We start from the raw sequence: 19,945 nt of genomic DNA on the forward strand, positions 1-19,945 counted from the left end.
CTCTGTGGGTGATGGGTTGCAGTCAAAACACAGGTAAACAACGCACAGTTGATTCAGCACCCGGGGGAAAAGATCCTTCCAGCCCCCTTCAGCTTGGAGAAATCCTTTCCACGTAAGACCGTGTTCCCTCATGCAAGCACGTCCACAAAGGGCGATAAAATGGCGGGGGTGCTGGCCGGACACAGGCACTGCGGGCTCCTTACGAGGCTCCACACGGGCGAGACCTGTGCGCTCTGCTTGTGTGTGTGTGTCCCCTGCTCTGTGGTGTCCAGATACTGTTGACAATGTCAGAAAGTCCTGCAGATTACTTGTGTGGGTAATGGTGGTCAGAAAAGGAGCAAGCATTCATGTTCACACATCACACAGAGAGCCAGGCTGCTGGAGGGAACTGGGCAGCAGTGTAAGAGCACGGTGCTGGAGTGAGTGCCAGATATGACCTCAGAAACAGGAGGAACGGTTGACGTTCTGTGCTGAAATGATGACCAGAAAAACACTGCACAAAGCTACAGGTGAAGTTTCCATCATGTATTGAAAGAGTGGATCTGCCAGCATCGCAGTGGAGCCAGGCCACTTAATAGCACCAATCGCAAGACAAGCAAAGCTCCGTGTAAGGCTCCTAATCGCTTTCACGAAGCTCTGTCCTTGTGACTCACCACCTATGAAAGGCCACACCTCCTAACACCATGCCCTTGGGAGTGAGGATTTCAGCAGGAATTTGGGGGAACACAAGCATTGGGGCGTTGCATCTGCCCGTGGCCTTCCTCCCAGCGGCCTTCCTCCCTGTGGCCCTCCTCCCCGTGGCCCTGTGCCCCGTGGCCCTGTGCCCCGTGGCCTCTCTTCCCCTGCCAGCTGCCCCCTCACCCTGCTCTCAGCCTCACGGACCCCTCTTCGTCCTGTGTGGGCCACTTTGGCCCCCACCATCCCTTCCGGGACGTGCAACCCTATGTGGTGCCACCTGATGCTTCAGGACTGAATTTTCAGGAGGGGCAGGGAAAGGTGTTTGCTTTTGTAAAAAATTTTTTTAGAGCCAGGGTCACTCGGTTGCTCAGGCTGGAGTGGGTGCAGTGGTGTAGTCACGGCTCACTGCAGTCTTGGCCTCCTGGACTAAAGCGATCCCTTCCACCTCAGCCTCCCAAGTCACTGTGGCACTATGGGTGTGTGCTACCACACCCGGCTAATTTTTTTTATTTTTTGAAGAGTTGGGATCTCACTGTGTTGCCCAGGCTGGTCACGAACTCCCATGCTCACGTGATCCACTCACCTCAGCCTCCCAAAGGGCTGGGATTACAGGTGTGAGCCACTGTGACTGGCCAGGTGTTTGCTCTTAAAAAACCATTTCTCTCTTTCTGTGTGTATGTGTGTTTTGAGGTAAAATTTCACATAACATAAAAATAACCATTAGGCCGGGTGCGGTGGCTCAAGCCTGTAATCCCAGCACTTTGGGAGGCCGAGACGGGCGGATCACGAGGTCAGGAGATCGAGACCATCCTGGCTAACCCGGTGAAACCCCGTCTCTACTAAAAACATACAAAAAACTAGCCTGGCAAGGTGGCGGGCGCCTGTAGTCCCAGCTACTCGGGAGGCTGAGGCAGGAGAATGGCGTAAACCCGGGAGGCGGAGCTTGCAGTGAGCTGAGATTCGGCCACTGCACTCCAGCCTGGGCGACAGAGCGAGACTCTGTCTCAAAAAAAAAAAAAAAACCATTAACTTTAAAGTGAATAATTCAGAACATTTAGTACATTCACAGTGTTGCACAGCTACTATTTCTGTCTACTTTTGAGACATTTTTATCACCAAAAAAATATGCTGGTGTCCATTCACATAGTCACGACACATGACTGTTTTCCCAACCCCTGGCACCTGCCAGACTGTTTTCTGCCTCTACGTTTGCTTATTCTGAGAATTTCGTACACATGGAATCTGCAATGTGTGACCCTTTGTGCCTGGTTCATCTGTATTGTAGCATGTGTCAGGCCTTCATTTGTTTTTATGGCTGAATAATATTGCTTTGTATGGCTAGACCCCTTTTTGTTTCTCTGTCAGTTAATGGACACTTAGGTTTTCCCACCTTTTGGCTCTTGTGAATAATGCTTCTGTGAACGTTTGCGTACAAGTATCTGTTTGGATCCCTGTCTTTCCCTCTTTTGGGTGTGCATCCAGGGTGGGATTGCTGGAGCGCATGCCAGACCCTCGATGTGCTCACTGGGTAGGACTGCTGGAGCGCGTGCGGACCCTCGGTGTGCTCACTGGGTAGGACTGCTGGAGCGCGTGCCAGACCCTCGATGTGCTCACTGGGTAGGACTGCTGGAGCGCGTGCAGACCCTCAATGTGCTCACTGGGTGGGATTGCTGGAGCGCGTGCAGACCCTCGATGTGCTCACTGGGTAGGACTGCTGGAGCGCGTGCGGACCCTCGGTGTGCTCACTGGGTGGGATTGCTGGAGCGCATGCGGACCCTCGGTGTGCATCCAGGGTGGGATTGCTGGAGCACGTGCAGACCCTCGATGTGCTCACTGGGTGGGATTGCTGGAGCGCGTGCGGACCCTCGGTGTACTCACTGGGTGGGATTGCTGTACTGCGTGCGGACCCTCGGTGTGCTTACTGAGGCGTCCCCAAGCTGTTTCCACACATGCTGTGCTGCTCTGCGTCCCCACCAGCAAGGCACACAGTTTCTGGTTTCTCTGTGTCCTCACCAACATCTGTGTTGTTCTTTTTCAAAAAATTATAATCATCCTCGTAGGTGTGAGGGGGTATCTTGTGGTTTTAATTTGAACTTGGTGACGAATGACATTGAGCATCTTTTCTTGTGCGCCTTGGCTGTTTGTGTATTTCTTTCGATAAATGTCTAGTCAAGTTCTTTGACCATTTTCAAATTGGAATGTTTGTCCTTTTGTTGTTGAGTTGTAAAAGCTGTTTGTATCTTCTGGATGTTAAACTCTTATCAGATTTATCATTTGCAAATATTTTCTCCCATTCTGTTGGTTGTCTTTTCTTTCTTTTGATAATATCTTTGTATTGTGTCGTGTTTAAACATTTCACCGTTGTTTTAATTCTCTCTTTTTAGTTCTTTTCTCTATGTGTGCGGTTTTGGGGTGTGTGTGATGTGTACATACACACATACACATATATGGGTGTCTAAAAAGTATTTTAATTTTTTTGCTTTAAATATTGGAAACTTTTAAATTGGAGTTGAGATTCTGTGTGGAATAATTTATTGTCGAATGAAAGGAAAGTGTGAAGCTTGTCAGGTGTTGTTACCTGACACGTCCACAGCAGCCATGTGGATGGTGCAGCCTTGCTGCTTGTCAGGTCTTGTTACCTGACGTATCCACAGCAGCCATGCGGATGGTACAGCCTTGCTGCTTGCGCCTCATGGTTTTACCTTTGTTATTTTAATTTGTTTCAGTTTTTTTTGAAACAGAGTCTTGCTGTGTCACTCAGCCAGGAGTACAGTGGTTTGATCCCAGCTCACAGCAGCCTTGACTTCCCAGGCTCAAGCGATCCTCCTACCTCAGCCTCCCAAGTAGCTGGGGCTACAGGTGCACACCACCATACCTGGCTAACTTTTGTATGATTTTGTAGAGATGGAATCTCCCTATGTTGTCCAGGCTGGTCTCGAACTCCTGTGCTCAAGTGATCCTCCCGCCTCAGCCTCCCAAGGGCTGGGATTACAGGCATGAGCCATTGTGCCCAGCCAGCTTTTGTTGTTTTTAAAAGTTGAAATTCATGGTTTTGGGTCAAAGCTAAGCTGTGACATAGGAACATGAAGTGATCTAGTTATGTTTGGTTATGCGCTATGTGCGGAAAGCAACCTCTTCATGAATCTTTTAATGAACATCTTTCTGCCTGGAAAAAACCCTTTGCCTACTAAACTTATTTTCACACCTTCCTAAGTTTGTTGTCTTCCGTGCTTTTGCTAGCTCCAGGCCCATTCGGCATTTAAAATAAAATGCAGGTTGGCCAGTCTGGCTGGGGAGTTATACAGGTACTACGGCTGGAGAATCCCAGTTGACTTGAAATTCAGGTTTTGCTTGTGAAAGTAGCTCGCTCGGGCTTCTGGTGATGACAGTGCTGTGAGGACTGCCTGGTTCGCTGGGTGTGCCTCACAGACAGGACACTTTTTAGGGTTGCTTTTGAATGTGCCTGAGGTGAGGTTACCGTGTTGTCCTTGTACTCATCTTCACAGTTTCTGACCCTCCTGTGGGTGGAAAATCGACTGTGTGAAGGGCCTGTTGGTGTGAACGGGCCCCGCTCAGCCCGGCCTTGGCTGTCTTAGGATCCCCGCTTGGTGGCAAGGAGGGTGTGGCTCGTGGGTGGCTGCCTGGGGCTGCCCCATGTGGACTTGCTGGGACTTTGTCTTGATGAGAGAACTGCTGTCAGGTGGTGCTTCCTGCAGTGGGTATGAGTGTGGCTCTCAGTGTCTCTGTGGGGCCGGGGATCTTGGGTGGCAAGGCCGGGGCCAGGCTGCATGGTAACCCCGAGTCCCACCCTCATTGTCGTTGCTCAGGACCCCAAGAGGCCATGAGGAGCCTGCTGGGTCTGAGTCCTCCCTACACGGACACACTGGCTTTCAGGGAAAGGAAGTCTCGTGGGTGGTCCAGCCTGCCGGGTCTGAGTCCTCCCTACACGGACACACTGGCTTTCAGGGAAAGGAAGTCTCGTGGGTGGTCCAGCCTGCCGGGTCTGAGTCCTCCCTACACGGACACACTGGCTTTCAGGAGAGTGGGTCTCGTGGGCGCGCGTGTCCTGTTGGGTGAGCAGACACGCCGGCTGTGACTTCAGGGCTACGGAAGTTCCTCTGTGGTTTCCAGCAGTGTAGACTCCAAGTGTGCCCTGTAGTGAGGACAAAGAGTGGAGGTTGGAGTCAGAATTGTGGACAGGCTCCTGAGGACCAGCAGAGGCTGGAGGCCAGGGCCTGCCCGCCGGGAGTGTGGCTGTGGAAAGATTCCAGTCCATAGCGGGGGCTGCTGCCCAGACTCACCTGAATAAAGTGTCTTCAGAGCCACCTGTCCTGCCTGGTCATGGCAGGGACCCAGAAAGATTCATCAGTGGGCGGTGAGTTGGGAACAGAAGGAAATCCTTGAGGTAACTGGGTTGGAGACGGGCAGCAGGCTTGTCAGTCACTGTGCACTGGTGACGTGGCCTTTGGCCTCCCCAGCCGTCTGACCCTGGGCCTCGGGGTCTTGCTCTTGGATTTCATGTGTCCTTGGGTGTCAGCTCCAGCACTGCGGTCCTCTGGGCCCTGCTGCTTCTGAAGGGCCCGTGCCAGGGACACCGTCTTGGGGCCAGTGGCGGTCTGAGTATGGGGGCTGGGAGTCCCAGGCAGTGAGTCATGGCAGAACTGGTCCCTGACTTCCTGGTTGAGCCTTTAATTCTCCCGAACGCCTGTTTTTGCTTCTTTCAAGTTGTTGTGCTTGAGCCACTCTGTCATTAGCTGTGGGCGTTCTGAGTGCCCGCGCCCGATGTTGAGCAGAGCGGGCAGGAGCGCCCTGGCTTCAGGGAGGGCCCCTGCCCCCCGCATGGCGGTCACGCTGCGCTGAGCGTCCCCTCCCCTCTGGTGGCCTTTCGCAGTGGTGGAGGGGCAGGAACTGACTGGCTCTTCTCCCTGTGGTGGCTGCTCGGGTGGCAGTGAGGGGACAGCGAGGGGGACAGACACAGGTGGAAGGAGCCACAGTGGGTGTCATGAACCAGTGACAGTGGCTCAGGAGATCCTGAGGCTGTTTAATTTGCAAGCAGCCATTACTTGGGATTGCTTGAACAGAAATGGTTCTAACTTAGAACAGGAACCTGAGCAGGGCTGGCCACGCTGGAATGCGGTGCCCACTGTGACGGTGCGGAGCCGGCAGACGCCACTGGCTTTGTTGGATAATGGAGAGCGCTGGTGTCTTCTGCCATCTGTGGTCGTCCTTGTGTACTGTGCTTGCAGGCACCGTGGGTCTCCCTGGACGGGGTTCGGTTCCACCCCAGCGCCCTTGCCCTGTCTGTTCGCCTGTGTCCGGGCTGTGTGAGAAGCACGTCCCTTTGTCCAAGCAGTGGGTCTCTGCTCCACCCCTGGGGGAGGCCAGGAGGCCCTTGTTGGATGCTCTGGAGGGCAGCACTGGGACACGGCCACTGCACCCGGCCCTGGACCCAGGGCGGCCGGGGACTCAGGGGAGGAGCTCTTCAGGAGCTGTCGCTTGTGTTTAATTTTAATATAGCCGTGGCCCATCACAAGAAGAGTGTGGGCATTGGCAGCTTTGTCCCAGGTGCTGCAGGGTGGGGGTGGTGCCTGTGACTGCCTGCTGCTGGCGGGGGGGTCAGCTGCACAGGATGCACAGCCTTGCGCCAGCGGCAGCCCCAGAGGCCGTGCGTAGGGCAGGCCCTGGTGGTCAGGGACCCACCCACTCCTGCCAGCGTTGGGCTTGGGATGTGCAGCTGGCTGGGGGCACACATTCATGCTGCAGGTCCCCGCGAGTCTGGGCTGTGAGCCTGGCGAGCCCTGAATTCCACCTCACGGCACCTGCTGGTTCACGTCGGCTGCTGGTGTTGGCTGTTCGCGTGATGCTTTTCTTTCTTGGGGGATGGATCAGTGGATGGAGAAATAAAGCTGTGTGGGCATAAAATCAGTGTTTGTTTATATCGATAGTCATCCCTTAAACTCAGATCCAGGGCTGTCCAGAGACCTGAGCCCAGCCCTGGTGTGGCCGTGCACTGGCCAAGTGTCCAGAGAGGGCCGTGATTGTGGCTGTCAGCCCTGCCCATTGGAACTGCAACTCGATGAACTCACAGATTTATTTTGACAAGGTTTTCCTCTAAAGATGTGGGAGTCTTTGCACCTCACCAAGTTGTGCTGGTGCGGCCGTGGCACACACTGGGCTTTTTACATCTCTCTTCTGGGGAGTGAGTCAGTGGACATAGGATGGCTAAAGTACAGGAATTTTAATAGGGAATTTTCAAGTAAATGTTCTGTTAGTATTACAGCTCATTTTAGAAAGTAAGGTACTTTCATAGAGAATGTTTAAAATTGTTAAGAGGTAGACAATACTTTTAAAAACCTGAAGGTCTTTTATTGTGGTGTGAGTTTATATTTATTTCTATCATTTTATATTTGTCAGATTTTTAGGCAGAAGGGTTTGCATAATGTCTGCCTGGAGAGCCTGAGCCTCTGTGGATAGAGCTGGGCCAGGCAGCCACTCAGCAGAGGAGCCAGAGCCGGGCCAGGCAGCCACTCAGCAGAGGAGCCAGAGCCGGGCCAGGCAGCCACTCAGCAGAGGAGCCTTCACCCAGAGACCAGCCTGGGGGTCTTTGGCCCGGACGGCACTAGATGGGGAGGTGGGAGCATGGCCTTGGGTTCCTTCCTCCTTGCAGTTTGGGTGAGTAACGTGTGATGAGGCCTAACAGGAGATTTATAACAAGTATAATCTCTCAGTCTTAGAGAAAAATGTTTCAAAGTGTGGGTTCTTAGCATCTGTATTGAAAAAATTAAAAATTTAGTAAATTAAAAATTTAGTAAATGGGTGGTTTATTTTTCGATTTGAGGGTGATTTCTAAGCAAATGATGTATTTTGAGCGCAGGAGAGTGGCTCCACCATGTCTTGTTAGCTTAGGAGCTGTTTTCTACAGTGAGTTGGCCTCTCTGCCCGCGCACCTGTGTGGCCGGCCTCGGCTCCGCTGTGGCAGAAATCAGTCACCTGTGGGGTTACGGACGTCCAGGTGGCCACCCCAGGCCGGGGGCCTCCTTCGGTCAAGCGGGGCCAGGTGTCTGTCCTCTCGTGCGCCCGAGGTGGCTGCCGGCGTGCGGGTGTGACTTTGTCAGTGCGAGCTCTGAGTGGGGGTATCTGGTGACGCTGCCCCTCATTCTCCTTGTTCTTGCGGAGTGGCTGGGGAGAGGGTTGCTGGGGGGAATGGAGCCGAGCACCTTTTGTGTTGACCTCTTGACCTCTCTCTTGGGAGGCTTAAAAAAGTGAAGATACGAGGATTGGATCGTAATTTCTTTGTGTTGCTTTCCAGTAGCCCAGGGACCAAGCACGCTGTGGGAACCAGACCTCGGTGTGCTGGCCCCGCCCTCCTCGTGGTGCCTGCGTCTGTCCAGGCTTTGTCCTCAGACCACTGCTTCACCACATTGGCTGCAGCTGGGTGGCAGATGCCCCCAGGAGGAGGAGAAGCATTTCTTCCCAGGGCTTTGGACTGTGCTGTGTGCCTGGAACCTGGAGGTGCTGTGGCCTCACAGCCCTGGACGCAGCATGGAGGCCAAGCGGTGTCTCTACAGGACCCGTCAGTGATGAGGGTGACCGTGCTCCAGCCAGGTCCTAGGGAAAGCTCTCCGATAGCGACGGCTTAAGCAGTTCTTAAAAATTGCAAGTGATCTGTGTTCTTGGAGAACGACCGGGAGAGAAGCACTCACGATAAGGTTGCGCCGACTGTGTACGAGTAGCGAGCTAGTGGAGTTCCAGGCAGTGTGGTCCCATGTGAGCAGGGAGGGTGCTGGTTGGGGGGTAGTGCTCGGGACGCAGTCTTTGTACCCAGTGCCCTCCCAAAAGTCTGCTCATCAGCGCCCCTGAGCCCAGCATTGACCCCTGGAGGGACTGGGTGCCTTCCCTGGGCTCAGACTGTGAGCCTCCTTGGGAAGCAGCACTTGGCTCCTGATGCAGCCTCAGATCCTGTTGGGAGAGCAGGATTGGTGAGGAACCTGGAGAGGAGTAGGAGGTGCTGCCTGATAGCAGAGGTGGGTGAAGGGGGCAGAGAGGGCAGCAGGGGCCCAGTTCAGTCCTGTCTGGTTTTCACGCGGAGGCTTTTATGGAGTTGTGCTTCTCGAGCCTTTCACACGCCTCACAGTGGCGGTCCGAGGTGGCGGCTGAGTGAGTTAACACCCTCAGGATTAAACGCAAAAGCATCTTCACTGGGTGCAGCATTTACAGTTTTGGTGCTGGAAGTTCTTAACCAGTGTTCTTAGGAGCCGTCTTCCCAGTGAAGGGAGCTGCCCGCCGTTGACGCTCCCCAGGAGGTTTGTGGCGTGGCTGCCGTCTGTGTTGTGGCCTGGGACTTCCTTAGAGAGAGGTGTCATCTCTTGTGTGATTTACCAGCTTCACTTGTGCTTCCAGGGCTCTTTGAAGCATCTAACTTTCTAATTTCATGAAGAAACAAATGTAGTGCAGAGAACAGAAAGCTGCTGTGTGACCTGTGGGTGCCCAGCCTGTGGGGCTTCCTCGTCGCCGCCTCCCAGACAGATCGAGTGCCGGCTCTGTGCTCTCCCGGACGTGGCCTTTCACAGCAGAGACGTTCTGTGCTCTTATTTTAACAACTGTAAGAATCTGAGCTTGGTGACAGTTGGGTGACCGGGGCTCTGTGTCTTCGTGTTGGCTAGGGTGTGTCATACACCTGGCCTGGACTGCGTGCCTCCGTGTGGTGGGGACTCATGACTGTCCCCAGCACCTTGACAGAGGGTCCTTGACTCTTAGACCCTGCACAGTGGGTGGTGGAGGTGGGGTCTCAGTTCACAGGCACAGGTGGGACAGCTGCTGGGCCAGCGTGGCTGGGTGACTTTCCTGTGGAAAGAGTGGGCTTGGGGCTTTTGGTGCGTGATCCACCGAGGCTGGGGGGTGTGCTTGGGGCAGTGGGGGAGAGCAGGGCAGGTGATGCATGTCTGGGTACTCACCCCCAGCAGCACAGGAAGATGCTGGGAGCATCCCTCCCCTGGGCATCGTGGGGACAGCGGGGTTCTGCTCCTGTTGGTGGGTGGGGCTCCTTGCGCCCCAGGGGCAGGCCAAGCACCACGTCTGTGCTGTGCAGCGTGGCAGGTGTGGCAGACGTGAGGCTGCTGCTGCTCCCTGCAGGCAGCTGACGGCCTCGGGGATGGCTTCTCCAGCACATCCTGTGGGAACTGGAAACCCAGATGTCAGTGGAACCAGGTGTTCTGTCCATCACTGCCTGTTGCCCCCTAGCAAATTCAACGCTGGCATTTTTTTTTTCTGAGCAAGTTGAACTGCATTTTTGGGACAGGAGCCACGGCTGTGTGTGCTGGTGCTGGAGGAAGGTCTGCAGGGTTCCTGGGAGCTGCGTTTCCTGCGCTCGGCTCTGCACCCAGGCCGAGGCTCCCTCCGCATCAGCCCCATGTGGGAGGGTGGCTCAGTGCTCTGGAGGGGCCCGAGCAGTCAGGGAGACACCCCCTGCCCACAGCCACCCGCTCTGGGCTACGCGGGAGGTGCCCACGGTCCCACGCCTTCCTCGCGGAGGATGTGGCGGGCTGTCTGTGCCGTGGGGGTACTCGCTGCACTGTGCCCAGCCCTCACCGGCCAGTGCCGAAGTGGGAAGGCCTGACGGGGCGATACAGTCTGCACCAGCTATGTCTGCAGGAGTCCAGCACGATGCAGTTTATGCCTAGAAGTGACGTTTGTTTTTGAAATTAGTAAAACCTCATTAGTTATCAGAAGGTGTAACTATATGACGATTTTTTGTAGAGGGATTATTTCTGCCTTTGCAGAGAATGCCTGGATCCCTTCTGCCCCTTGGGGTCGCATACTGCAGGGGGCTGTGGTGCTCCGAGGGTTAAGTTGTTTCTGTCACCTGGAGGCTGCTTTTTCCTGAGGCGATTGGTGTTCAACAAATGACAAGCTGTCTAGAGAGAAGGGTTTTTAAATTACACGGCTGGGCTTGGGTTGCCAAAAGGAAGCCTCCTGGGGTATGTTCTATACTCGACATGCATTTGCTGTGTGTAATTGGAACCATGAGAAAGGTTTTTGTTCAGAGCTATTGGATAGTTTCCTTATTTTAAACCTGTTGAATCTGGAAAGAGTTGTTTTTGAAATTTTTTTCTGATAATGACTTTATATAAAAGTTTATGGCAAAGGAGTTTCTGTTCCACGTGCCCCTCCCCCAGCTTTGTGGTCGCCCAGGTGCCTGGCTACCGAGGCTGGCCTGCCCCTTGTGTTCGGGGTCCCGAGATGTCAGAGCTGGCAGCCCAAGGCTTCCTCTTTATCCTGAGCGGGAGAAGCAGGCCTCACTCCATTTTTCACCCCAGGATATAGCACCTACCACCCTAGGAAGCATCAGAGCCAAGAGGCTTGGTTTTTCTGTTCTTGTTAAGGAAACTGATCATCTCACACCCTCTCAAGCTGTTTTACTTTGTGCGAATTAGATTCCTCTCCAGGGACCTGCGAGGAGAAACGTCCTCAGCTTCTGGGGCTCCCGGGATGTCGTCAGCAGCCAGGCCTCGGCAGCTGCCGCTTCACGTGTGCTGGCGTGTGGGGCCCTGACGTCTGTTGCGGGTGTCATGGAACAGGATTGGAGGTTTCTGAGCGGCAGGAGGCAAGGAGAAAGGCCCCAGGACTTTGCGCCGTGGCCTGGCCTGGAAGGAGGCCGGCTGGGCCCTTCTGGACGCCTGTAGCAGCACTGCCACTTGGGCAGAGGCCCCAGAAGCTGAGGTGGGGGTAGGCTTTGCTCCCTGCTGCTGGGACTCAGCCCTGCGGGAGCACAGGGAGGACAGCGGGAAGCCCACACCTCTGTGACTCTGTCCACAGCCGGGGAGAGCGGCCCAGTGTGCGTGGCCACCCACAGCCCTCTCAGGAACCGGCCTCTTCTCCTTAAAACAGAGGAGCGGCCAGGTCGGCCTCTGGCTAGACCTCCTCCGCCATTGGTTTCCAGCAGGAAGTGCTGGTCAGACTGAAGGAAGGCCTGCGTGTGTGTTGGCCCAGATGCCTGTTAGTGGACGTCGTGTCTGCACAGCTGTCTCTGGGTGGCTGATTCATCCCAGCAGCTGACTACACTGGTGCTGAAGAGAACCAGCTCTCATGGACTTGGGGACAGAAACCTGGGCTCCCGGACCCGGGTCAGGTCCTGGGGGTGTGGCGGGATCAGCTCCCGCAGCGCCTCAGTGGCCTGGGGTGGGGGGGGTCTGTGTCCTCCCTTGGGGGCTTCTCACGGGGCTGCCAACCAGTGTCCAGGTGCACACGTTGGGCGTGGGGGGGCCTGAGACCAGTGTCCACACTGGCCACTGCCACTCGTGGTTGTCTGTTGGGAATCGGTTCTGTCCGGTGGATGGATAAATTGGGACTCAGCGGTTTGCACCCAGATGCCCGAGGCGGTGGAGTTGCTGGGTGGTTGTGCCTGGGGCCGCCTGGAGTGGCATTGCAGTGGCTGTCCCTGGGGACCTGGCCTGGCGGGGACACCACGTTTGTGCCCTGGAGTGGCATTGCAGTGGCTGTCCCTGGGGACCTGGCCTGGCGGGGACACCACGTTTGTGCCCTGGAGTGGCATTGCAGTGGCTGTCCCTGGGGACCTGGCCTGGCGGGGACACCACGTTTGTGCCCTGGAGTGGCATTGCAGTGGCTGTCCCTGGGGACCTGGCCTGGCGGGGACACCATGTTTGTGCCCTGGAGTGGCATTGCAGTGGCTGCCCTTGGGGACCTGGACTGGCAGGGATGCCACATTTGTGTCACGCTTTTCCTCCTGGAGGTGCCACAGCCTATTAGTTTTGATGTGTGTTGGTCACGAACGGGCTGCCCTGTTAGCACAGAAAGTGAACATGAGCCGTAGAGAAGGCTCAGAGTGGACGTTGCAGGGCAAACAACTGATGGCCTTTTGGGTGTTACAGATTTGGTTTAGTTCAGATCGAGATAATCATCTTGAACCCGCTTGTTAGATTCAGTGGCTTTCTCTCGCACAGTCGCCCTCTTGTTTGGTTTCACGTCTCACACGCATTCCGTAATCCTCACTCTTTCACTTTGTAGAAGGAAAACGTTCGACATTTACAAGAAGTGAGAGATACTCTTGCAAATCATCCAGCAGGTTCTGGTTTGCGGATTGATGGCCCCACTGGCCGTTACTCTCAGTGCCTCCTGCCGGTGATGGTGCTGCCGGCTCTGACCTGTGTGAGGAGGGCCTTGGAGAGCACAGGGCCCCCAGGCCGAGAAGGCTCCAGGAGGTGCTTTGCAGGAGGGAGTCATGGCCGAGAGAGGGAACGCGGAGCTGCTCTGTGTGGCCATGTGGGGCCTTTCAGAGTGAGTTGTGGGGTCCTGGGGTGAGAGCTGGTGGTGGTCTGACCACGGTGGGAGGGAGCTGTTGGGTCCTGTGGAGGCATGACTGCCGCAGTTGGGGTGGGCTCTGGGAATGGCACTGTGTCTGGATGTGGAGGAGTGAGGAGGAGCCAGCCCTGAGCTGCACCCGAGGGGAGGGCTGGCCGTGGGCATGGGCGCTACACCAGAAAACACCTCTGCTCTGGGCACTGGGCTTGAAGAAGCCGCAGCACATCCAGGTGGAGTGTCCTGAGGAAATAAGGCTGGGAGAGGGCTGGGCCCCAGGTAGGCTGGGGAGACCTTGGTGTCTGGCGGGGACCCCGGAATGTCCCGCCGCTCCCCTGGGCCTCTGTGTGCGCTGCCCTGCGTTGTGGCGGGGCTGAGAGGAGGCAGTTTCCCCAGCTGCTCACTCTGGCGAATTTCACATCCTCGATACCGCGGTATCTTTGAACTTTCTGTTTTGAAGAAAGTTCATTTTTATGTAGTTTTAGTAAGTGTCTAAATGTGATAATCTTATTAAAAGTAATCACCATATGTGTATAAAATACACTGTGCAGAAACATCCATTTTTATTGCTATTTATGGACCATAAAGATTCTTAGATGCAAAAAGTCAGAGGGGAAATTTGCATATAATATTCATAGTCCTACAGTTGTTGCTTATGGTGTTTTGCCTAAGATCATTTCTAGGTGCATTCTTCTGGGAGATAATGTATCCGATGACAGCTGCATGTGCAAATAACCGGCCTCTCATGTGTCCATGCCTGGAGTGCCTTTTCTCAGACTGTGTGTGGTGTCAGTGAACTCGGTTGGTGGGTGTGAAGTGTACAGACAGCGTGTGCGTGGAGGGGGTTGTGTGCAGAGCCCTGAGTGAGGCCCTGGGTGTGTGGGTGCTTCAGCACGAGGGCGTCCTGGGGAGGAGTGCTTGTCCGGGAGGCGGAGCTGGGTTGGGGACTTGGGTGCTCCTCCTGGCTCCGTGGGTCTCCATCGCTGGCTTCATAGCTGTGTTCCGTTTTCTTTGTTCAGCAGTTGATCTCAAGTATTTATTCCAAAGCACTTGAAATATATGAACCTAATAAATCAAACAAATACAGTAAAACTTGAGCTCCTTGGAACATCCCAATATACTTACACCACATGTCCTAAATCCTCTGGTGTCTACGTAAAAAATCGTGTAGCCTGGGCAACATGGCGAGATCCCGTCTCTACAGAAAATTTAAAAGGTAGCTGAGTGTGATGGTGGCATGCCTGTAGTCTCAGCTGCTCGGGAGGCTGAGGAGGGAGGATCGCTTGAGCCTGGGAGGTGGAAGCTGCAGTGAGCCAAGATTGTAGCACTGTGCTCCAGCCTGGGAGACAGAGCCAGACCCTGTCTCAAAAAAAATAAGAAATAAATGAAATCACACACGGGTGTGATATCACATTACTCATTAACCCACTGTCTTTTTTTTTTTTGAGACGGAGTCTTGCTCTGTCGCCCGGGCTGGAGTGCAGTGGCCGGATCTCAGCTCACTGCAAGCTCCGCCTCCCGGGTTCACGCCATTCTCCTGCCTCAACCTCCCGAGTAGCTGGTACTACAGGCGCCCGCCACCTCGCCCGGCTAGTTTTTTGTATTTTTTAGTAGAGACGGGGTTTCACCGTGTTAGCCAGGATGGTCTCGATCTCCTGACCTCGTGATCCGCCCGTCTCGGCCTCCCAAAGTGCTGGGATTACAGGCTTGAGCCACCGCGCCCGGCGTTTCCCACTTTTAAATGGAGCCGGAAGGATAATCCACACCTACCTCGGATTTCCCTACATAGCCGTTTTGCATAGGAACCCTGCACGGATGGTTCCTGAAGTCAGCACTGAAGGCGCCACGGCCAGCTTTGCATTTTCATCCTGGTTCACCCCAGACCTGCTCTGGGCAGAGCCAGGCATCCCCTGGGATGCTCTGCCTTTGCGTGACCGTGACAGCACGACGTCTGCACCTCTCCCTCCCCTAAACCAGTGGCACCTCTCCCTCCCCTGAACCAGCAGCTCCTCTCCCTGCCCTGAACCAGCGGCTCCTCTCCCTGCCCTGAACCAGCGGCTCCTCTCCCTCCCCTGAACCAGCGGCTCCTCTCCCTGCCCTGAACCAGCGGCTCCTCTCCCTCCCCTGAACCAGGGGCTCCTCTCCCTCCCCTGAACCAGGGGCTCCTCTCCCTCCCTGCCTGGTGGGAGCCGCGTTTCCTTGAGTCTCCTCAGACTCGGCAAACCCCCGGGTGGCATTGTGTGCTGTTCTGAAGGAGCTTTTGCTTCTTCACGTCACTTGTAAAAAATCCTTTCCCTGGATCTGAGTTGGTGGGCGTGTGTCTTTTTTTCGGAGGCCTGTTTTCTGACCAGGCCGTGGCTCTCACAGGAGCCCCAAGCCTCTGGGTGGTCCCCACGTGGCTTGTGTGCCTCACTCATCTGGCGCCATGGCTGTGCTCCGGCCCTGAGTCCTGCTTCTCTGAAGCCTCACGCGTTGCCGGTGTGGTCTGCTCCTCACCATCTTTTCTCTTTTCCATGCCCAGTTGTCGCTGTGATCCTGAAGGCGCTGACTTACGACGAGAAGCGGGGCTCCTGCAGCGTGGGCACCAACGTCAGGGACGCTGCCTGCTATGTGTGCTGGGCCTTCGCGCGTGCCTACGAGCCTCAGGAGCTGAAGCCCTTTGTGACTGCCATCTCTAGGTAGGCCCATTCATCGAGGCGCCTCGGACGCGCCATGTGCCCTGATGGCACCGTGTGTCGTCTTCCCCGGAGAGGTGTGCACGGCAGGTGCTCATGAATAGGTGAAATTCCTTGACCAGAGGATCTGTGACAAAGCCACTGCTCAGAGGTCAAGTTCCTTTTCTGTGGAGGAGCAAGTGGAGCGGAAGTGTGTGGGAGGAACATTCTGGAGGTCTTAGCCACCCTGCAGGCAGCAGATTCTTGGGGGCAGGCGGAGGCACCCTGGGTGGCATGGGAGGAAGCAAGTGGGGCACGGGAGTCGCCTGTGCCGCCCCCTGCAGTCATGGGTCTTACCGAGAGGCGAATTCCTGTCTCTGCCTCCTTTCAAGTGCCCCTGGAATACGGCAGGCATGTTGGACGTGGAAGTCTTTAGACGGTGTTTGTTTTTGTTGAGGAGCTGGATTTTGTGTTTTTGTGGACCAGCACTTGAGAGAATATTCAGTAGCAACAGCCTTCGCTTGCCTGGTTTCAGCTCCTCTGAGATGTAAGTGGACACTTCAGAACCTCTGGGCAGGAGGAAGCCATTTTTCCCTCTGGCTTCCTGATGAAAGAACTGAAGCCAGCAGGTTTCATGTGGTCACCAGAACCTCAGAAGCTGTGCGGCCTGTGGCGGGCGGGGCCCTGCCTCGGTGTCCAGTGCACGCACCCAGCTGAGCCCCGTGGTGGTGTCTGGTGCCAGCGACTTTCAGGAGCCGATATTTTTTGCTGAGGAAACGTGCAGAACAGATGTGCCCCCAGCGTCGGAAATGACTGGATTCAGTCCAGCCACGTCCACTGGTTTCGTACCTGCCTGTGGACGGAAACGAGTTCGCTGGCGCTGAAGAAGGCAGGCGTTTCCTTTCCTGTTGTGGTGAAGGAGCTGGAGGCGGGACACCGAGGAAGGCGACTCGGCGTCACTGTGCATCATGGGTGTGAGCCCACGGCCGAATCACCACGAGGTTTCACACCCGCACTTCACCCGACAACTTTCACTAGGAAGTGAAGTGGGGAAGCTGACTTCAGAATGAAGCTCCTGAAGCTGCTCAGGAGCCGGCCGGCCCCTGTGGGGGTCACGGGATGCAGCGTCCGCGGCTTCCACCCGGAAGGGCTGCTCCTTTGGTCTGGGCGGGTGGGGCGCTGGTGGTAGATGCACCTGGTGGCAGGCTCAGGCTGAAGTGCTGGGTCCCGTCTGCTCCCCACGCCCCGTGAGCACCCGCAGTGAACCCCCCGGGTGGAGGTGCCACTGGCTCTGTCCGACAAGCAGTTCGTGAGCCACACACCGGCATGGGCTCCCAAGGGTCTTGGTGACAGGCACCGTCTCTTGTTCTTGCCCACTGCTGTTCCGTCTTACCAGATCCTCAGAGCGCCAGAGAGGGAGCCCAGCCCTGTTACTTTCTTGGGCCTGCAGCACGTGGCCGGCGTCTCGTAGTCTAGATTCTTGCATCAGCCTGAGAGGGGCTGAGGGTCCTCTTCCTATCCAGGGAGGTCCTGTGTTTCCCGAGGCAGCTGTGAACATGCACATCCCTCCTGTCCTGCTCCTCTTCAGAGGAGAGCAGCGCGGCTGGAGGGTGCTGGTGCTGGCCAATGTGTTGTGGAGAGTGTGGCTTACCTGAGGCCAGGAAGGTCTGGGGTGGCTGGGAGCAGGTGTGGCCGCTGTCCGCTGCTGTCCCCAGTGGCCACTCTGGCGGCACTGCTGGGCAGGGGCTTGGCTGCTGGTGGTCTTCAGGGAGCAGTACCTTGCAGAGTGGAGCAGAGAAGATGGAAAGACGGAGAGGCCCGGCTTTGGGCCCCTGCTGAGCTCCTGAGGCCCTGCCACGTGCCCATGCCGGCCTGCACCCCTGCTGTCTGTGTGCGGGAGCTCTTGAGCATGATCAGCCTCAGGAAAGGCTCTTCCTGTTACTTCCTTGCCCTGCTCCTGCACTTTTAGGAAGTTGATCCTGCAACTAGGCAGTGAAAGCAAAAAAATTTCTCTTATTGTTTATATGAATAGTCACAGAATGAGAAAACTTCCTTACACTGATAACTCACTCAGTTTCTTTAGCAGCCCTGTGAGGTGGGCAGGTGCCACCGCATTCCGGTTTCACTGAGGAAGTCAGGACAGCACTGAAGACACTTGTCCGGCACCTTGTGGCCGACAGCTTCTGAGCCAGGCCCGTCTGGGCAGCAACTCCCAGGCCCTGGCCCGGGGCTCGGCGCTGCCTCGTGGCTGAGAAGCTCCTTACCACCTTCTGTGAGGCCCTGGAAAGACCCGTGATTCAGACGGGTGACGTTTGCGGCTGAATCCGGCTCCTCAGATGGTGGCTCCCATTTCACAGTGAAAATCCTCACGGATTTCCTTTCCAGCCTCATATTTTGTCTAAGAGTGTCAACATCACTGGAACTTGGGCCTACCCTTCCTCCTGGGAGGAACTCTCTGGTCCAGTGTCACAGGAGGGGCAGGGCCAGGGCCAGGGCTGAGGGCTGGCACAGGAGATGGGGGTGAGGCAAAACCCCCACTCACCTGGGAGGGCATCTAGGTGGGCACGGAGCCCGGGGCTGCACGTGAGCCATAACTCATTGGTTCTCTGTTTTGGGGGAAAGCTGATCCCACTGGAGGGGCTGTAATGAGAGTCTCCAGATCAGGTGCTGACTTCGGAGAGTTGCAGGCGGAACCATCCGAACAAGTCAAGTCCCCACCACTGGACAGGGCTGGCAGCTCAGCTGGGACCGGAGAGAAAAGTCATGAGCAAGAAAGTTCTTACTGAAGGTCCTGGACAGGCAGATTAATAACTTCTGCCTTTGGCAACGTTAGACCTCATCGTTCCAGAGTAAAGTATCTATAAAAACCTGCCGATGTGCGTGGAGCCTGGCCTTGGTGTGGGTGTGGAAGGCTGGGGGCCAGCCGGTCGGTGGTCCTGGTGCAGGCGGGCCCTGTGCTTTGTGGAGGCTGGCGCCGCCCGGTGACCTGCTCGCTTATTCTTAGGCCTGATTCACGGAGCCTGGGGTCTCCACGGAGGCTGGGACCTTCACGGAGGCTGGGGTCTCCACGGAGGCTGGGACCTTCACGGAGGCTGGGGCCTTCACGGAGGCTGGGGTCTCCACGGAGGCTGGGACCTTCACGGAGGCTGGGACCTTCATGGAGGCTGGGACCTTCACGGAGGCTGGGGTCTCCACGGAGGCTGGGACCTTCACGGAGGCTGGGGCCTTCACGGAGGCTGGGTCCTTCACGGAGGCTGGGGTCTCCACGGAGGCTGGGACCTTCACGGAGGCTGGGTCCTTCACGGAGGCTGGGGTCTCCACGGAGGCTGGGACCTTCACGGAGGCTGGGTCCTTCACGGAGGCTGGGGTCTCCACGGAGGCTGGGGTCTCCACGGAGGCTGGGACCTTCACGGAGGCTGGGGTCTCCACGGAGGCTGGGACCTTCACGGAGGCTGGGTCCTTCACGGAGGCTGGGTCCTTCACGGAGGCTGGGGTCTCCACGGAGGCTGGGGTCTTCGCGGAGGCTGGGGCCGCTCGGCGATCTGTTCGCTCTCTCTCAGGCATGAACCTTCCGGGCTGGGTTCCTGTTCTCTTGCACAGTTTCCACAGGGGAGCCTCTTGCTCCAGGGTCATCTTCCTCACTTCGGAGCCCCTTGAGCCGCCCCTGCACAGGCTCCTGTAGGCCCCGTGAGGGTCCTGACCGGGGCTCCTCTTCTGGAGCAGCTGCCGCGTGTGGACCAGCACTGGCATGGCCGTGGTCTGCCCAGCGCCCCATCGTGCTGTGGGGGTGCCCCCGGGGCTGTGTGGGGCCCACGGTGGGAGGTGTGGTCGGGGTGAGTGTGACTTCTGTCTGGGGCACGTTGGGCGGGGCGTGCAAAAGGGGGGCCCTGGGACTCCTGAGTTTCTGGGTTAGGCCTGAAGGACTGTAGGACGCGATGTGGGCTGCAGGCTTGAAGAAGGACGTGAGTTTCTGGAGTAGCCTGGACTACACAGCCAGGTCCTCCCCGGCATGTGGCGTTGGCCCGGGTCCCACTTGGCTTTGATCTCGTGGGGCTTTGGTTTTTGGACGTCCTGGATGGGCCTCCACCATGGCCCCCGGGTTCCCTTGTGCGCGCTGCGCACACCGAGCCAGCAGCTGCTGGGGCCTCAGGGCTCGCAGCTCACAGGCTTCTGACGCCTTAGCCTGGAGCTGGCATTGTGCCCCTCTCGCCCCTTTACCTGCGCCGTCCCGGCCGCAGACCCAGGGGTGCCCTTGGAGCCGTGCCCGCCGGCCTGGGTGTCAGGCTTGTCCAACGGGT

General features: G+C 56.5%; 2 protein-coding genes across 19 annotated transcripts in view; one reads left to right on the forward strand and one right to left on the reverse strand.

The window, feature by feature from the left end:
* Window positions 1-19,945, reverse strand: part of RAB40B (RAB40B, member RAS oncogene family) — a 300,307-nt gene that overhangs the window by 191,123 nt on the left and 89,239 nt on the right. The gene's annotated exons all lie outside the window — the stretch shown is intronic.
* Window positions 1-19,945, forward strand: part of TBCD (tubulin folding cofactor D) — a 188,738-nt gene that overhangs the window by 95,666 nt on the left and 73,127 nt on the right. For all 18 annotated transcript variants that reach the window (XR_013407532.1, XR_013407530.1, XR_013407531.1 and 15 more), the window contains one exon: window positions 15,515-15,671. Coding sequence is in view for 12 of the 18 variants with exons in the window: in XM_077973415.1 (XP_077829541.1) it covers window positions 15,515-15,671 (157 nt within the window). In the remaining 6 variants the exon portion in view is untranslated. The remainder of the gene's footprint in view (window positions 1-15,514; window positions 15,672-19,945) is intronic.

Source organism: Macaca mulatta, chromosome 16 (assembly GCF_049350105.2).
Source record: "Macaca mulatta isolate MMU2019108-1 chromosome 16, T2T-MMU8v2.0, whole genome shotgun sequence".
Lineage (NCBI taxonomy): Eukaryota > Metazoa > Chordata > Mammalia > Primates > Cercopithecidae > Macaca > Macaca mulatta.